This window comes from Aethalodelphis obliquidens, unplaced genomic scaffold, assembly GCF_003676395.1.
Source record: "Aethalodelphis obliquidens isolate GAN/ISIS:26980383/991018 unplaced genomic scaffold, ASM367639v1 scaffold6, whole genome shotgun sequence".
In the NCBI taxonomy this organism is placed as follows: domain Eukaryota; kingdom Metazoa; phylum Chordata; class Mammalia; order Artiodactyla; family Delphinidae; genus Aethalodelphis; species Aethalodelphis obliquidens.
The window spans coordinates 72869076-72887517 of NW_020837950.1; the positions used below are offsets into that span (position 1 = coordinate 72869076).

Sequence of the window (18442 nt, forward strand, 5' to 3'; positions counted from 1 at the left end):
ACACACCCATCCCTTCACCCACCAACACACCCATCCCTTCACCCACCCACCCCCCATCCAACCATCCATTCTTCTACCCACCCACCCATCCGTGCACCCACTCATACATCCATTCATCCATCTATCCTTCCTTTCTTCCTTCCTTTTCCTTCTTTCTTTCCTTCCATCCCTCCTTCCTTCTGTTCACCCATCCACCTATTCACCCTTCCTTCCTTCCACCCATCACCTGCCCATCCACGAGTCCTCCCTCTTTCAGCCCTCTGGCCATGCAGACTGCCGGGCAGCGTAGCCTCTACTCCGGGGGAGCAGAGCCCGAGGTCCTGATCCTTGGACATTACCCTCTTCTCATCCTCCATCTCCTCCCCCCATCCACACGGGCACGTCCCGCCCACCCTGCCTGCTCCCAGATGGCCACGAGCATCCATCTGGGAGAGGCCTTGACAAGGCCAGGTGACTGTCCCCTGTCCCTAGTAAGGACAGGCCAGCCGCCTTCCCAGAGTCGGTGGTCACAGCCACTCTCCAGAGGAGGGCCACGTTTCTGATCTCAGGACCTTTCCTGGCGGCCTCCACCTTCCCACCATTCTCTTCACCTGAGCAACTTCTCCTTCCGCCCAATTTGTCTCCCATGACCCCTCGTGGCCAGCGCCCAGACCTGACTCAGCCCTACTGCTCACACCTTCACGTTGCTCCCTGTCTCCTCCCAGCCCCTTCGCCAGCAGTCCACTGAGGGCAGGGGGATTTCTTCATGCTTGCCCCATCCTGCACGCCCCCACCAGCCAAGTGTACAGACTCCAGTACAGCCCAGACCAGGGCTAAGAGGACTGGTCCCATGAAGAACCACAGTTGAGGACCCCGTTTGGTTCATCCGTGTCCCTTATGTGAAGACAGCCTGAAGCCAGGGCACAGCCAGTCTTCCTTAAAGAAGCTGAAGGCTTCTGTTGGCCAGGGGATCATCTCACCTCTTGAGCCCTTTTCTCCTTGGCTGCTAGGAAGCTCAGAACTTGATCCAGGGCTGCACCTTCGTACCACACTTGGTTTTTTTCTCTAATAACCAAGTTTTCCAGTTTAATTTTCCTCTGCTCCAGGGGTGCCTTTGACTTTGGCCACCTTCCTGGAAATCAGTGGGGCTGTACTTGGCACAGATTGAGCTGTGAGGTGACTGATTTGTTGGAAGTGGGGTGATAACATCCTCTTCTTTTTTCTCTCTTCCTCTGTTGTTGTACAGGGACTGTCCCCATCCTTTGTTGTACGGGGACTGTCCCCATCAGCACTGACCTCACCCCAGGCCCCAGGGAACACTCGTCCCCTGTCCCCAGAGCTGTCACCTCCCTGAGGACATGTGGACTAATGAAAGAGCCCAACAAGTTTTAGCTGATTGACTGAATTTATAATTTTAAAGCCTTCTGAAATTGACTGATGTTCACTTTTAGGTATTTTTTTTTAAATAAAAATACCAAATCATCCAAACCCAGTTAATCTAAATTTCTTTAAGACTGACATCTTTCTATTACAGTGAGGGGATGTTAGTTAAGGTGCACTTCTTGTTTCCATCTAGGGGTTGGGGGGCAGAGGCCTCTGGGGGACTTTCAAGGTAAGAGTGGCCCCAGGAGTGTCTGGGGGTTCAGCCAGCCTTAGGACTAACGTGTACCCACAGCGGGCGATTGAGTTAGTGGGCTGGGCCATCCTAGGTGTGTCTGCCCGGAAGGTACGCGATAGTACACAAACTTACGCCCAGGACTGAGGGGCAGAAAAACAATGGTTCAGCTCGACTCCCTGAGTCATGTGTGACCCTGGACTTGTCCTGTCCTTCCTGGAAGCCTCAGAGAGTTGGAGAGGGAGGAAGGGGAAGAGGGCCAGTTATGCTTACACATAAGTCTAACCCTGACTACACTCGCCACTGTCGTTCAACATGGTCTAGGAAGTCCTAGCCATAATAATTAAATGAAAAAAAGAAAAAAAAGAAAGAAAGAAGAGGAATCTAGTGGCGGAGGAAAAAGGAAAACTGTCACTCTGTAGATGACATGATACTCTATATAGCAGATGCTGAAGGCAACACCCCAAAACAAATAGATCCCGTCAGAAAACTCAGCTAAGTTGCAGGATACAACAGTAATCTACAGAGTCCATTTTGGGGAGACAAGAGTCCATGCCGGAGACCAGTGAGGGGCCCACAGCAGCCTTTCTGGTGGCCAGGCTCGGGGGGTGGCAGCTGTGGGGTGAGGGCTGGTTGGGTCCGGGATCTATTTTGAACTTGGAGCCAATAGGACCCGCTGGACAGTGGGGTGAGTGAGGGGCATTTCCTGGGATGGGGGCCCTTGGGCAAATCAGAGATTAGTCTTGATGCCGAGAAGCCCAGGTGTGAGCATCGCTCTCGTGTCTGTTTGTTTGTTGAAGTGAGAGTCAGTTCATGGGGCCTACGGTTGACCATGGAAAATGTACCCTTGGGTGCATTTCTCCTTCCCCGGAGAGCATCCGCCCCCTTCAGGCCATCACTTCCCCTCCCGCCCGCATTGTTGTTTTGTTACCGTCTTTGATGTACTTGCCTCACTTTGGGTCAGCGTGGTTCCGTGACATGTTTAGAAAGAAACAGGGCACCCAGCCTCCCTCCAAGCCTTGTTTCCAGCACGCGACACGCATCACTTAGGTGATTTTCCAATAAGGACGGGAAGACGAAGGGTTGCAGTTATGATTCTGTTTCTGGAGAGCCCGCAAGTGGGCGTGGCCCGCTGCTCCGGGGTCGGTGGAGGGTGAGGAATCTCCTGCCCCAGGAGATCTAACAGGACAGCCACTGGCCTCGGGTGAGCCTGGGCTACGCTTCTCGAAGCCGCGGGTTTCTTCCTCTTTGGTAAGCGTGACCTTGGGGCTGTGAGCGAAGCTGACCAGTGGCCGGTACTCATGCCAGGAGCAGGTTGGAGGGCTGAGGCCTCAGTGCCCGGGCCCCACCCCTTTCCTCTGAGGACCTCATCCAGTCTTGTGGATTTAAGTGCCACCTAGAGTGACTCCCCCAAATTTACACCTCCAGCCTGACCCCTTCCCCAGACCCTAGTCTCAGATGTACAACTGCTTGTCACCCCCACACACAAGCTGTGCGTCCCCATCCCCATTCCCCTTCTCAGTTACGGCAGCTCCATCCTTCCAGATTTTCCACCTGCATCCAATCCATCAGCCAGCCCTGCTGGCCCTATCTTGGGGATCAGTCCGTCCCCTACTGCTCTCTTGCCATCTCCAGCTCCACCCCCCAAGCCAGCCTCCAGGGACACTCACCTCCTCTCTGTTCCTCTGTCCATGCCCTTGCCCCCCACAGACTCTTCCCACTGCCAGAGGAGGTTCTTGCATAATTTAAGGCAGACCGTGGCGTGTCTCTGTGCAAACCCTCCTCAGGCTCCACCGCACTGGGAGTAAAACCCAAAACCCAAAGCCCAGCAGATCGATGGGGTCAGGGCTCCCATGTGCTCTGACCTCAACTCCCACATCTCCCAACATCTCCCGTGTTCCAGGGTTCCACCATCTGGAACATCCATCCATCTTCCTTGCTGAAATGTCTGTTTACATAATTTGCCCATTTTTAAAATTGGAGTTGTTCGTGTTCTTAAGTTTTGAGAATTCTTTATATATTCTGGACAGGATCCCTTTGTCAGATAAATGAACTGCAAATATTTTCTCCTGCTGGCTTGTCTTTTCATTCTCTTAAGAGCAGAAGTTTTGTGAATTTTGACGAAGTCTGATTTACCAATTTTTGTAAATGGGTTGTGAGTCTAGTGTTATATGAAAGAAATCTTTGCTAACCAAAGGTCCAGGAAGGTTTTCTCTTACATTTTCTTCCAAAAGTTTTACTTTGTGAGGTTTTAGACTTAGGACTATTATGTGCTTTGAATTAATTTTTAAAAATAGTGCCAAGGGGGCTTTCCTGGTGGCGCAGTGTTTGAGAGTCCGCCTGCCGATGCAGGGGACACGGGTTCGTGCCCCGGTCTGGGAAGATCCCACGTGCCACGGAGCGGCTGGGCCCGTGAGCCATGGCCGCTGAGCCTGCGCGTCCGGAGCCTGTGCTCCGCAACGGGAGAGGCCACAACAGTGAGAGGCCCGCGTACAGAAAAAAAAAAAAAAAAAACAAAGATGGGTTATTTAGAAATATATATTTGGTTTCTAAGTTATTGGGAATCTTGTAGATACCTTTCTATTAGTGATTTCTAGTTTAATTCCATTGTGGCCAGAGAGCATATTTTTATGATACGACATTTTAAAAATGTACTGAAACTTGTTTATGGTTTAAAATATGTAAATTCTATTTCTGGGTCTAAGTCATAGGCTGGGGCAGCTGGGAGCATAGAGGTACTATCTTAGCCTATTAGGCGTACAGTGCTCCAACCAGAGGGCCTGCCGCATGGTCAGAGCTCACTGGGTATTATCGATTAATATATTATTTATGGAGAAGGCTGGGGAAGGTGACTAGTTCAGACCAGAGGAAGGTGACTTTGGGGAACCTGTGGGCTGGAGGCTGGAGAGAAGAGCCCCACTGTCTGCTGGGGTTTGGATGTGGGGCTTAGCAGGAGAGCCGGTGTCAGAGCTGAGGTGGTTGGATGGTGCCTGAGAGGGTGAGGGTGGGCACGAAGCCACAAGATTAGAGCCAGGACGTCTCCCAGCCCCTCAAGAACAGCCAAGTGGAGAGAGGAAACTCTAGGTGATCACAAGGGGGCTGGGCTGGTCCAAGCAAGGCGGCTCCCGCTGCCTTCTACTACTGGTGTAGCGGGTGGGGGACTTCTGCCCCTGCCCGGCTCCTTGGCGGGGACAGAGACTTCCACGGAGGCTCTAACCAAGTCCTGACGTGCTCGGTTTCTAGACTGGAAGAAGCGCTTCATTGGCATACGAATGCGGACCATCACACTCAGGTGAGTGCCGAAGGACGCTGCCCCCGCCACCCCTCCGTTCTCATCCCTCACCTCGAGCTTCCTCCCAGACCCTGGCCCCAACATGCCCGGCCACCCGCAGGTGCTCCAGCAGGCCAGACACACTCAGGCTTCTGAGCCTTTTTCAGGCCGGTCCCTCTGCCTGGAATGCCTTTCCCCCTTTGCCTGATAGGTTCCTTTGGCTTCCGTAGGACTCCATTCAGGTGCCCCTCCTCCAGGAAGCCTCCCAGATGAGCTTCCTGTGGCTTCCATAACAAATTACCACAAACTCGGAGGCTCAAAACAATAGAAGTTCATTCTCTCACAGTTCTGGAAGCCCACAGTCCCAAATCAAGGTGTCAGCAGGGCTGCACTCCCCCCGGCCGCTCCAGGGGAGGATCTTCCTTGCACCTCCCAGCTTCTGGTGGTTCCAGGTGTTTCTTGGACTGTAGTTGCATCTCTGCAGGCTCTGCCATTCTCATCGCATGGCGTCTTCTTCCTGTGTGTCTGTGTCCAGTCTCCCTCTTATTTCTCTTATTAAAACACCAGCCATTGGATTAAGGGCCCACTCTAAGTCAGGCTGATCTCATCTAGAGATTCTTAACCAACCATGTCTGCAAAGACCCTATTTCCAAACAACGTCACGTTCTGAGGCCCTAGGTGGGCATCAGTTTTGGGGGCGGGGGGGACACTATGCTACCTCCCCAGGTGCCTCCTCTTCTCTTGCAAAGCTGTGCTTCCCTCGCCAGCATCGCCTTGGTCCCGTGGTGTCAGAATCGCCCATCCTCAACCTTGACCATGAGCTCCTTGGGAGCAGGGACTGGGTCCTGCTCATCTGTCTGCTCCCCCCACCCCTCCCAGGACCCGGTCTACAGCAGAGTGGGTGCCTGGAAATACTAAGTGAGTGAAATAGAGAAGGGGGTGGGGAAGAGGAGGGAGAGAGAGGAAGGAAAGGAAGCTGAAGGGAGGAAAATGCAACATCAGGTCCAAGGTTTGAAGAAGGAAGAGGTCTCTGCACTGGGGAGCTCTGGGAAGAGGTAAGCTCACCTGACTCACCCTCCTGCCCACTCAGTCCCTAAAATGACCTTCTTCCTGTTTCAGCAACTGTTCACCTAGGGAATAGGTCTGAAAGCAATTCGGAATCAAGACCGATATGCCAATTTGTCTTCTAAAGGTGTTCTTTCCGTCTCCCTATCACCCACCCGCTCATCCGTCACACCGTCCGTCCAGTCGTCTGTCTCTCCACAGCATCATTCACCCAGTGTCTGTTCATCCTCCTCTACCTTTCCTTCCTTCCTCATCCTTCCTCCCCCCCATCCTCCCATCCGTCTGTCCATCACCCTCCCCTCTTTACACTTCTGACCATCCACCTTCACCAAGGTTTCTCTTGAGGAGCCCACGTTGAGTAGGGGACACAGGCAAGGATCAGTGACAACCCAGAGTGGTCAGTGGCAGGACAGGGCAAGGTGGGAGCCCAGAGGAGACGCCTGGTCTGGCCCGGGTGGTGGAGAGAAGGAAGAGTCCGTTTGGAGGCTCAGAAGGAGTGCCTTAACCGTGGAACTGCCTTTTCAGTTTGGTGGAGGAACTGAAGGCCAGCAACCCAGACTTCCCGGCGGTCAGCAGTGGGATTTACGTGCAAGAGGTTGTCCCAAATTCACCTTCTCAGAGGTAGGCTTCACTGGAGGAAGCAGGGAGACTGGGCAGGTGGGTGCAGGGCCTGGGCTGGGCCTCACTGATGCGCACGACCTTTAGCTTCCTGGCAGCATGACGCAATGTGGAGTGGCAGGTGGGACTCCGGCCAGTCCTCTAAGCCAGAGGCAGGCTGGAGAGGTGAAGGCCGTGCCCTTCCTTGGCCCAGAATGTCCTTTCCTTGGGTCTGGGGAGACAGAGTAGCAGAGGTCACCCCGAGCTGCGTCAGCCTGGCTCTCACCAGCCCCGTGGGCCAGCCTGGGTCTCTCTGGGCCAGTGTTCTCATCTGCAAAATGGGCATGATTCAACCTACTCTTCCTGTCCCGTGAGACATTGTCAAGATCAAATGAGATAAAGCCTTGTTTTCTTGGAAACCACCAACTACTAGAGAAAGGTCAATTGTTGCAGCACTGTGGGCTGAGGCAGGCAGTGCGGTGGGTGGAGTCTGACGCACTTGCACGGCTGATCTGTGCCCTGGAGCAGCTCTGAGCAAGGCCTACCCCTCCTCTGCCTCAGGGCTGCATCTGTGCAGTGGGCGGGCTGCAGCAGATCCCACTTTTAACTGTAACCCCGGGAGCTGGAGATGGTCCACGCTGAGATCTTGGGCTGCTGGAAAGGGTGAGGGCAGAGTACGGACTGGAGCCGGGCAGGTGGGCCCCCCAGCCCCCGGGGCGCCTCCAACCCAACAGGACGCCTCCTTTCTGTTTTGTGTGCTGGGCTGGAAGACGCCTTGTGTCCTTCCGCCGTGAACACAGTACACGTGCTCAGCCCGCAGCCGACCTGCAGTAAAAATTGTTGCAATACCGATCCGTGAATCCATGAAAATCAAAGAATAACCACCGCAGCTCAAGCTCTTTATTCCGAGTTGCCGCACCCCGGCGATTCAGCAGACGGCGGTCACCGAGAGCGGCCGCACGCAGGGCACCCCAGAGCCAGACGGGAGCTCTGTGGCGATGGTGGCTGCTGCCGGCCAAGGCTGCACGTGAGCTGTGCGTTCCACGTGCATCATCTCAGCCAATCCTCACTGCAGCCTGGGACACGCAGGCTGCTGCTCTCGCCCCATTGCTCAGATGGGAAGGCTAAGGCTTGGCAAAGTCGCTCCTCCGAGGTCACACGGCCCCCGTGTGTGGATCTGGGCGCTATCACCCATGCATCTAACCACGGTGCCAGCCCGCCCGCCCTCTGGGGGGAGGGGAAGGTCACAGTGAGTCAGGTGCAGAAACGGGGGGGGGGCAGCCCAGCTCGCTCTGTCTCCGACGGGAAAATCTTTACGTTAGAATCAACCCCCTGGACCTCGTAATTTGCAAATCATGTCCCCACGTAGGGCTGTAGATGTGGAAACCGAGGCTCGAAGGGGCAGAGCACCTGGCCCAAGGCAGCCCAGCGAGGGAGGCTGCAGCCAGAACGTGACCCCAGCCCTTCTGATGTACAGAAGTAGACCGAGAAGGCGCTAGTCCGTTGCAGGACAGTGCTTTCCGTCTGCTGTGAGAGCCTTGCGGTCAGGGCCGTGTCCTTCCCTGTTGAACTGAATTTTCCTAATGTGCTGCTGTTAGAGCCCACTGTGCCCAGACCCGGGCCCGGGCCTCTCGGGGCGGTGCTGTGACCACGTGTCTCTCCTGTTGGCAGAGGGGGCATCCAAGATGGGGACATCATCGTCAAGGTCAACGGGCGCCCTCTGGCCGACTCGAGCGAGCTGCAGGAAGCCGTCCTGACCGAGTCGCCGCTGCTGCTGCAGGTGCGGCGGGGGAACGACGACCTGCTCTTCAGCATCGTGCCCGAGATCGTCCTGTGAGGGTGGGGCCCCCTCCCTCCATCGCCGCCGGAGCCTGCAGCCGGGACAGGGGCCAGCAGACGGGCTCCGCCCAGAGCCGCTGCCTCCCTTGGGGTCAGGACAAAGGACCGAGGTCGGTCCTCAGCAGAGCCAGAGGCCTCCTCCCGGCCGTCCAGGGCCAGAGCCACGGGCTGGGCTTGGCCAGGGGTCCGCATCTCAGCCTTCTGGGAGGACTGGCCCCAGCATCACGGTGCCCCTGGGGGCAGCCCAATGTCCCCCCCGCCCACCAAATGCTCCTGAGGGCCCTTCCAAGTTCCCAGATCTAGAAAACTCTTCTATTTGCCCGGAGGAAGTCCCATCCTCTCTCCCGCCTTCCTGCCTTTGCACCTGTTGATAGGATACCTCTCTCTGGAATGCCCGCTGCCCCACCCCTCCCCTCACTGACTCTCACCTGTTCAGGTCTCAGCCCCCCAGCCTCCTTCTCTCCCAGGTGCGCCTCCCTGGCCTCCCACACCCAATAGCACAGCGCCCACCATGTTGAATGACCAGGGCTGTCTGCCCGGCCAATCTGCTCCCCTTGAGGAGTCAGGTGTGGCGGTTCTGGCCCGGAGTTGGCACCGCGGGATGTCCCCTGGCCGTCCAGCCAAGCCCCAGGGCTTGGCGATGAGGTCCGCCTTCCCAGGCGCAAGAGAAGCTGGCAGGGAGCAGAGCGTGTCTGACCCCCTGGAAGACCGCCCGTCCTCCGGGAGGGGCCCCGGGGTGGAGGGCGGAGGGCAGAGGAAGCTGGGACCTGCGGGGGGGAGGGGAGGGGAGGGCTGAGCCGGCTACACCTCCCCTGGCTGTTCTGTGCAGCGGGACTCACGGCATCGCCCAGGAGCAGGCGAGGTGCCCCCCTCTCCGCGGGGAGCCTGTTTCCAGGTGCAGCCAGTCCCCCATGTTGCTTGTACTGTATGTTTCTCTACTGTATGGGAATTAAAGTTTACAAGCACATGGTCCTGTGCCAGCAGGGGCGTCTGGGGCAGCCCACCCGCCGCTGTGCCGCTTCTCCTGACCCAGAGCTGACACATCAGTGGGCACAGAGACCCGGGCCTAACCGCCTGGAGCACCCAGGCATCGCCACGCCCCAGCCGCCCCACCACTCAGCCCTGGCTCCCCACTTGCTCCCAGCCCCCCGGTCCCCGGCAAGACCCCTCCCTTCCCCGTGTCGTGGCCTCTCCCCCCAGGCAGGAGGGTCCTGAGACCTCCGAACTCCTGGCAGTCGGGCAGAGCCCTTGGAGAGGCGCCTGGCTGGCAGCGGCGAGTCCGCTGAGTGTGCAGTGTGTGCCCGGCCAGGCCGTGTGATAAAGGCTTCCCTGCATCTGTGCTGTGTCATCCTCACTGCAGAGACCACCCAGCAACAGGGAATGAGGCAGAACAGGAGAGACAAAGCTCGCTGCCCAGGGACACCGCAGGGGCTGCCCAGGGATGGCGGGAGCTGTGAACTTGCCCAGGGCCAGCTCCCAGGGTCACAAGTGGGGTTGTGAGGGTGAGGGGCGCCCATCAGGGCTGAGAGGGAGGGGCCCAGCCCTGTGTTCTGGACCACCGGCCCGGAAGGATCAAGTTCCCTTGGTTCCAAACCTTACAGCGCGGCAGGGTCTGCCGCCAGCCGGCCTCTGTGTGACCGCCGCCACCTTCTGCCTCGGGGGTGGGGCGGGGGAGTGACCTCAGACTGCAGACTGCAAGCTTTTCCGAGCTCCGAGAGCCTGGGGTTCAGTAGGTCCAGACTTAAATGACCCGCCACGGGGCGAATTTCAGGAGGTGGTCTCAGACGGCCATGGCGGCAGCCGGAATCACGCTCAGTACCTAGAAGGGCTCACGGGAGGTGCGTGGAGACAGGCACGCCGGGCGCTGGAGATGCTGAGTGTGGCCAGCTGGCTGGCTGGGGGAAGGGAAATCGGACCAAGAATCACTCAGCACCCACACTCAGAAGAGAACCAGAAACTGTCACAGGCGGCTTTTTAATGAGGGCTCTGGGATCTGGTTCACCATCCCAGTTTTGCAATCCCAGGGCTCAGATGATGTGAACTAAGCACCCTTCTCAGTCCCCACCCCTGGGCCGTACCCAGGCCCTGCTGGGGAAGGAGGGGGCCAGGCATAGAAGCAGCCCTGCAAGGCACCTCCCAACCCCTACCAAGCCGTGGTCCCCACTGCCCGCCGGTCCGCCCGCCCGCTCCCGTCCACCCTGAGCTGGACTCCACAGTTACAGCCTATCCCAGTGCCAGCATCCTCCGAAAACGTCAGAGCACGGCCCCAGAGCCTGGTTCAGCCCACGCCGCGGGGCTGCCTGCCTCCCAGCCAGCCCCCATCCCTCCCCTCCCATCCAGAGTGGGTGGGCCACAGCGTCCCCACAGAGCAGGCCCCGTGCCACCCCACCCCTCAACCGAGAACAGCCCGAACGTCCGAAGTCTGTCCACCCTCTGGGGTCTCTGCTTTCGCTCCCACCGGGCAGGCCCCCTGCTTTGCACACTCGCAACGGCCCGCGCAGCGTGGTCCTTGCTCTCCGTCTTCAGCCGTCCTGAGCACGTGCCCAGCGGCCACTTGGTCCCCCCTGAGAGTAAGGAGGAAGGCTGTGGAAGCGGCAGTCCAGGACATGGCCGGCCACTGGAGATGCTGAGTGTGGCCAGCTGGTGCGTGGGCCTGGACTTGGGCAGAGGGTGAGCTGGAAGCAGGGCGCTGAGAGTAGAGCCTCAGACTTGACCAGGGCCAGGCATCCGAGAGGGATCTAGGGTCCGAGATCAAGGGGATCCATTCGGTTCCTGGCGGGAGCGGCTTCCCAGCTGGCGAGGCTGCTGCTCTCTGTGCACACACGGGGCGGGGGGCTGCCCACAGGGCCGGCAATCCCACCATGGAGTCCTCACCCTCACCGAGCCCTGCTCAGCCCCAAGGCCCCAACTCTACCTCCCATCATGCTGCGGGTAGGGCTTCAGCGTATGAATCTGGGGGACGCAATCCAGCCCTTAGCACAGCAGCGGGGGTGGGGAAGGGAGAGAAGCCGACGGAGGCCTGCGGTGTTGAGCTGGTGGGCTCGGGCGACGGGGCGGACCCGGCCGAGACCCTCCGAAGAGCTGTGCAAAATGGAAAGCGGGGTGGTCGTCCACAGACCCCACCCTCCCTCGTTCCAGGGGGCTATGCCCAAGGGGAGCCCCCAGGCCAAAGGCGGAGGGACACAGGCCCTGGAGGTAACGCTGACAGCGAGCCCAGAACTGCCCCTTGCAGCTGCAGGTGACCTCAGAGGTGGGGCAACGTGGGGGAAACCGGCAGCCCCTCCTGCCTGAGACTTTGAGAGACAGACGTCGGGCGTGCCCAGCACTTGCCCAGTAGATCCAGTCGGATAACACGCTTGCAGTGCCCCAGACGGGTCGCTGGCCCCCTCTGGGCATTTCATGGAGCCGTCTTCCCCTGAGGTGTGGAGCTGGGGTGGACTGGGCTCCCTGGGCGTGGCGTCTGCAGGCAGCAACGGTGACCAATTCATCAGCAGCCCTCCTTCTCCACCGCCACCCAGAGACCCTCGGGTTTGGAGGGGAGGGAGGAAGGGGGCAGACGTGGGACGCAGCCCCGCTGCCCAGAGAGGGCGGGGTGAGACCCATCTGTCCCTAGAGCGGCTTTGCTGCAGTAAGCGCTGGATTAATCGTCACATAGGGCAGACTCGGCGCGTTCCCTTAGGTGGCCTGGTTCAGTCCCTGACCCGGGAACTGAGATCCTGCGAGCGGCGTGGCACCGCCGAAAACGACTGTCACGCGGGAGGCTCCTGACGCACGGTCTGGCCCCAAAGTGCCCAAAATGTCACTTCACATCCGCTTGCTCCCCGCCACCGGCTCCCTGGGTGACAGGGCTCCCCTCCCTCCGTGACCTCAGCTTGTCCACGTGTGAAACGGGAGGCAGGAGGTGGGGCTCGCAGCGCAGGCGTCAGCTGGGCCTGGGCCGTGGGCTCGGCTCAGCCCCTCCCTGGCTGACCTCTGTCAGGGCCCTTGACTCCACGCTCCTGCATCCAGGGAGGCCTGTGGATGCCACCTCCGGGAGGAGGGACACCTCGCCTGACGCCGGGCGCTGCCTGCTCGCCCACCCCAGCTGGCCCTGTGGCGGTGGGCTCTGTGGCAGTCAAGGCCTCTGCCCGCCGCCAGCCGCTCAGCCCTGACCGCCCCCGCTGGGCACAGCTGGCCTCTCCGCGGCTGCTCCAGCTGCCCCTGGAGAAGTACAGCTTTCTCAGAGCCCGCCAGCTGCCGCCCAAGCCGTGTGCAAGCCCCAGGCTCCTGACGCAACCCCTGGTGGCTGAGCTCACAGCCCATCCCCTGCTCTGCGTCCCAGGAGCTGTAAACAAGATGCTGAGAAGGTCAGAGCCCCGTGGGGAGGGCGACCCCGACTTCCAGCCTCGGGGTCCCTCCCTAAACACCTGGAGTTCTAGAAGGATGGGACTGGAAGGGGCATCACAGCTTACCAAACAACCCATCGCACAGAGGCTGAAACTCAGGCCCAGAGAGGCAAAGGACCTGGGGTCACACGTGAGCTGGGGGCTGGCCTGCAGGGGACAGGGCTGGGCCGGAGCAGACAGCTGTGGCCACAGCTGCAGCAGGACAGACATCCGTGTGCCCGAGCACGTGGGCCCGGGCCAGGAGCTCCCAGAGCCAGCGTTCCGGGGTAGGAGCTCTGTGAGCAACAGACCTGCAGGTCATGACATCTTCCTCCCAGAGTTCCTCCGTGGGCCCCTCCGGGATTAGTGGGTCCAGACACAGTGACCAAGGACGGAAATTCTGGAAGGGGTCACAGGTACGAGGGAAACAGCAGAGGACCGGGCCCTGATACCCCCGCCTTGAGCTGTGCCTGGGGGCGACCCGGCTGGGGCCCACCTGCCAACACTGCCCAGCTCTGTGTCTCCGTAGGGTGGGTCCCGCCTCCAGTCACCCCCTGCCCTCCACCACAGGTGTGGACCCCGCCTCCCCGCCTCCCCGCAGCCCCCATGGCTGCCCCGCTGTTCCTGCATGTTTATCAGGCCTTTTGGGATCTGGCTCTGCTCTCATCTCCCTCCGTTCACTTTCCCCCGTCCCGCCTCTGTGCGAGCCGCTCGCTCTCCCTGGACGCTCTCCCAGGCTGCCCTGTGCCTGCTTCTTTCTACTGACCATCCCCTCCATGGTAGGCTGAAAAATGGTCCCACAGGTGTCCATGTCATACCCCCCGGGACCCGTCATGTCACCTCGCGTGGCCAGAGGGACCCTGCAGCTGTGATCAGGTGCAGATCCTGAGATGGGAGGTCACCCTGGATTCTCCGGCGGGGATTCACATGACCACAGCGTCCTTATAGAGTGAGGCAGGAGGGGCAGACAATGGATGCGAGGTTGGGGTGACATGAAGGGGCTGAAGACTGTGGGAGCCTCTGGACGCTGGAAAAGATGGGGAAATGGGTTCTCCCCGGAGCCCCCAGAGGAACTAGCCCTGCCCACACCTGGAATTCAGCAGTGACACTGACCCGGAGAACTGTGACAGTAAGTTCCATTGTTTGAAGTCGCTGCATTTATGGTGATTCGTGACAGCAGGAACCTGAACCCTCTCTAAAGCCCATTCATCCTCTCTCTCCAGGAAGCCTGGCCACACCAAGCTCCCAGGGAAGTCCCTGCTTCCCGCATCCAGTCTGTCCCACTGTTCAGTTGTGTACTGACCGCTTCCTTTCCCAGAAGGCCGGCTCCAGGAGTTTGTGAATTTCTCTGAAGTCCCAGCCACGTCCCCAGAGCCAGCCTGGGGTCCGCAGCAGAGCAGGTGCTCAGGGAAAACACTCCACTCAGGTGGGGCTCGTGAAACCGAGGTCCTTTGAGCTCTAACAGTCGGGGGCCCGTGCCTGCCACGTCATTGCAAGCCAGGTCCCCAAGTTCCATATCAGGGAAGGCCAGATACCCAGGGGCGTGGAGACTTGGGGAGGGGAGGGGAAGGGCGATGGGGGGGGGGCAGAGAATGGCCCCAATTTCCTCATTGCCACGGATTTCTCTGAGCCCCGGGAACAAGCCTCCCTACACCCGCAGGTGTGATGGAGCAGACCACGTGCTGTCCCTTTACACACCCGGAGTCACCAATCTCCACCCGGGACCTGCTCCAGGCTCTGGGGACACCTCCGGCCAGGAGAGCCTCCCGGGGAAATGGACCGTCCTCCTCAATTTGGCCTCCATCCTGTTCCCTCGCCTCACTTCAAAGGAGACCCCCGCACTCTGGGCCCCCCCCTCCAGGGCTCCTCAGAGGTGGTGAGCCGCTCACCTCACCCCTCACCCCTCACCCACTGAGAGGGGCCCTCCTCCCTCCGGCTGCCCAAGTCCCCTCTGACGTCCGTCATCTCTACACACGGTGGTCACAAGCCACACGCTGTCCCACAAACGGCTGTCCTCTGTCTTCTCAGGTCCAGAGGCGAGGGCAGAGTCTGGCCCTGATCCACCTCTGCAGACACTCCCAGACTCACAGCCCCGGCCCCTCCAAACCCAGGTAAACAGAACAAGATGTGACAGCACACGCGCGCACACTGCACACGTGACTATGCACACGGCCACATGTAAATATACACACGCAGGCACGTGTGCACACACACAGCACACATGAGTGTGCACAGGGCACACACGTGAATATACACACAGACATGTGTGTGCACACACGCACGCGATCGCCCCGCTCCCATCGCACCTCTGTCGGTGTGCCGTGTCCTTGTGCACATCTCTTTTCATTCCACATGTCAGGATACCCACTTTTCTTGAATTCCATGTCGTCTTCTTCTATCAATGTATTTTTCGTTTTGGTTGAAATGTTTCTTCAAGTAAATGTTTTCTAAAAACGGCGCAGTGGGTAAATGGAGAGAGGACGTGCTTGAAACGTTTTTGTTTTTTCAGAATCATTTTTCCTGTGAAGTGTGACACATAGAGAAAAGGGCCCTCGCCTACGGTGGAGTGTATCGTCTGCAAACAAACGCACACCACCACCACCGCCTGTCAAGAGCAGCAGCCTGACAGCCCCCACAGCACCTGCAGTCCCTCCCACGACGCCGCCTCCTTTCCTCACTTTAGGGTCATCATTTCCTCCCTTTGCTTTAAAGTTTTATCACCTACGCCTGCATTGCTAAACACAAGTTGAGTTTCACGTGCATCTTTCACTGTTACAAATGGGATCCCGGGGCTTCCCTGGTGGTGCAGTGGTTGAGAATCTGCCTGCTAATGCAGGGGACACAGGTTCGAGCCCCAGTCCGGGAGGATCCCACATGCCGCGGAGCAACTAGGCCCATGAGCCATGGCCGCTGAGCCTGCGCGTCTGGAGCCTGTGCTCCGCAACGGAAGAGGCCGCGATAGTGAGAGGCCCGCGCACCGCGATGAAGAGTGGCCCCCACTCGCCGCAACTAGAGAAAGCCCTCGCACAGAAACGAAGACCCAACACAGCAAAAATAAATAAATAAATAAACTCCTACCCTCAACATCTTCTTAAAAAAAAAAAAAAAGGGATCCCACGATGTGTCCTCATTCGTGTGTTTTACCAAATATGCTGCTTTTCTCATCCACAGTGATGTGTGGCTTTAGTTACTGATGCTCATCGTCACTGGAGAGCGTCCGGTCCACGAGTACCTGTCTCCTGGTGACAGACACTGGGGCTGTTTCCAGCTCGGGGCTGTGCCCCGTCTCCTCCAAGCAGCTGTGAGCATGTGTGTATGTCTCCAGCGACTGGGCAAGCATTTCTGCTGGGTGCCTTTCTAGGAGCAAAATGGCTGGGTCGTTGGATGCACGTATATCCCATTTGTATATGTATATCCCATATCCCATTTGGGTAGAAATATAAGCTTTTCAAAGTGGTTTTACTGGGCTTCCCTGGTGGCGCAGAGGTTGAGAGTCCGCCTGCCGATGCAGGGGACGCGGGTTCGTGCCCCGGTCCGGGAAGATCCCACATGCCGCGGAGCGGCTGGGCCCGTGAGCCATGGCCGCTGAGCCTGCGCGTCCGGAGGCTGTGCTCCACAACGGGAGAGGCCACAGCAGTGAGAGGCCCGGGTACCGCAAAAACAAAAACAAAGAAAGTGGTTTTACTAACGTGCACCCCCCCGCCCCCCGCGTGGACGAGACTTCTCACTGCTCCGCACCCTCGCCAGCGCCTGACGCAGCCACAGCCTCGAATGTGAGCCATTCTGTGGCCACGGAGCAGTCGCTCTGGATTTCAGTTTGCAAATCTGTGAGCCCTGGGAGCCTGGGCAGCTTTGCAAACACTTGCCGGTCATTTAGATGTGCTCTCTGGTGCAGGACGTTTCACGTCTTGCCCGTTACCCTCTAGAACAGCCTGTTTCTTATCGCTTGGTGGTTCTTTTATACACTGTAGAAATGAGCTCTTTTCAGGATTTTTGTGCTGAAAATACCTTCTCTGCCTCTGTAGCTTGCCTTGCCACTCTCCAAACGGTATCTTGATGAGCAGAAGGGTTTGTTTCAATAGCCCAATTTACCCATCTTTTCCTTCCTAGCCAATGTTTTTTATATCTGGCTTAGAAAGTATCTTCCTACCTCAGGATCCCTACCTTCCTGATAGCTTCCTGAAGCTTTCTTATTTTACATTTTACACTTAGATCCATAACCCAGCTGGAACTGACTTTTATGTGTGGTGCAAAGGAGAGGTCAAGTCCCATCCTTTTCCATCTGGACACGTGGAGATATCATTGTCCCATAAAATGCAATTATTTCTCCCTTTGTCAGAGCCCAAGCCCCCATATATGCCTGGTCTGTTTTTGGACTCTTCTGTCCTATGGCTCTTCCCCTCTATCCTCGTCCCAACACCCTCCAGTCAAAATCACTTTAGTTTTAGGATATATTTTATTAGCGAGTACAGTACAAGCATCCACATTGTTCTTTTCCTTCAAGGGTGCTTAGCTGACCTTGACTCTTTGCTTTTCTGCATATATTCTAGAATAAGTTTGTCAAGTTCCACCTCTTGTGAATTTCATTAGTATGGCACTGGATCTACGGATCAGCTTTGAGAGAGGTGACGTTTATAACATCCAGGCTTCTTCTACATGAACATGGCTATTCCTCCATTTATTTCAATTTCCATTAATTTCTCCAAAAATGTCATATCGTTTTCTGTGTGGATAGCTTACATTTGATGTTGTAAATAGTATCCTTCAAAAATTTTTTTTAATTTTCTGACTATTGCTGATATATAGCCTTGTTTTTATGGTTTTTTCTTATTTTTCAATAATTTTGTATACTGCTCTTATATCCAGCAACCTTGTCAATTCTAACAATATATATAGAGAGAGCATTTTTCTACATACTCAATAACATCATCTATAAATAATGAGTTTTGTTTCTTCCTTTTCAATCTTAATACATTTTACTTGTTTTTCTTGCCTTGTTGCACTGGCTAAAACCTCTAGTTCAATGTTATGTAGAAAAACTGATAATGGACATCTTAATCTTGTTTCTGATCTCAAAAGAAGAGATTTCCACGCTTCACCATTAAAAATAATGTTTCCTATAAGTTTTTTATACTAATCTTTATCAGCTTAAGAAAGTTTCCTTTTATTGTTAGTTTGCAATAATAATAAAAACTATGAATATTGAATTTTAACAAAAGCCTTTTCTGCTTCTACTAAAATGATTAAATGATTTCCTCCTTTGCTCTGTTACTGTACTGAAATACCTTGATTTTAAAATGCTATACCAACCTTGCACTACTGGACAAAATCTTATTATGGTGTAATATCCTTTTTTTAATATTTTGCTGGATTTTGTTTGAGTTTTCTGTGTTGATTAGTAGTTGGTCTATAATTTTCCTTTTTCCGGGTGTTCACTTCGGAGTTTTCTATCACGATTATTCTGACCTCATAAAGTGACTTGGGCAGTGTTTAATCTTTTTCTGTTCTCTACAAAAATTTGTATAAGATTGACATTATTTCTCTCTTAAATGGTGAAAGAATTTTCTGGTCATGACATCTATTCTTGGAGTTTTCTCCAAGAATCTTCTTGGGAAAGTCTGAACTATGGATTCAACCTCTTTAGTGTAATAGGGACAATTCGAGTTTTCCATTTCTTCTTATGTCAGCTTAGGCAAGTTGTGTTTCTCTGGG

The 18442-nt window shown here is 56.4% G+C and overlaps 1 protein-coding gene across 2 annotated transcripts in view; it reads left to right on the plus strand.

Annotated features, from left to right (window-relative positions):
* HTRA3 (HtrA serine peptidase 3) overlaps nucleotides 1-9326 on the plus strand; it is a 29930-nt gene extending 20604 nt beyond the window's left edge. The window contains exons 7-9 of one of the 2 annotated variants that reach the window (XM_027103807.1): nucleotides 4838-4886; nucleotides 6456-6551; nucleotides 8199-9326. In XM_027103807.1, coding sequence (XP_026959608.1) covers nucleotides 4838-4886; nucleotides 6456-6551; nucleotides 8199-8364 — 311 coding nt within the window. In that variant the 3' untranslated portion in view covers nucleotides 8365-9326. Of the gene's footprint in view, nucleotides 1-704; nucleotides 1922-4837; nucleotides 4887-6455; nucleotides 6552-8198 lie in introns of those variants that run through there. The other variant, XM_027103808.1, reaches the window with a different exon arrangement.
* The last annotated feature ends 9116 nt before the right edge of the window (nucleotides 9327-18442 follow it).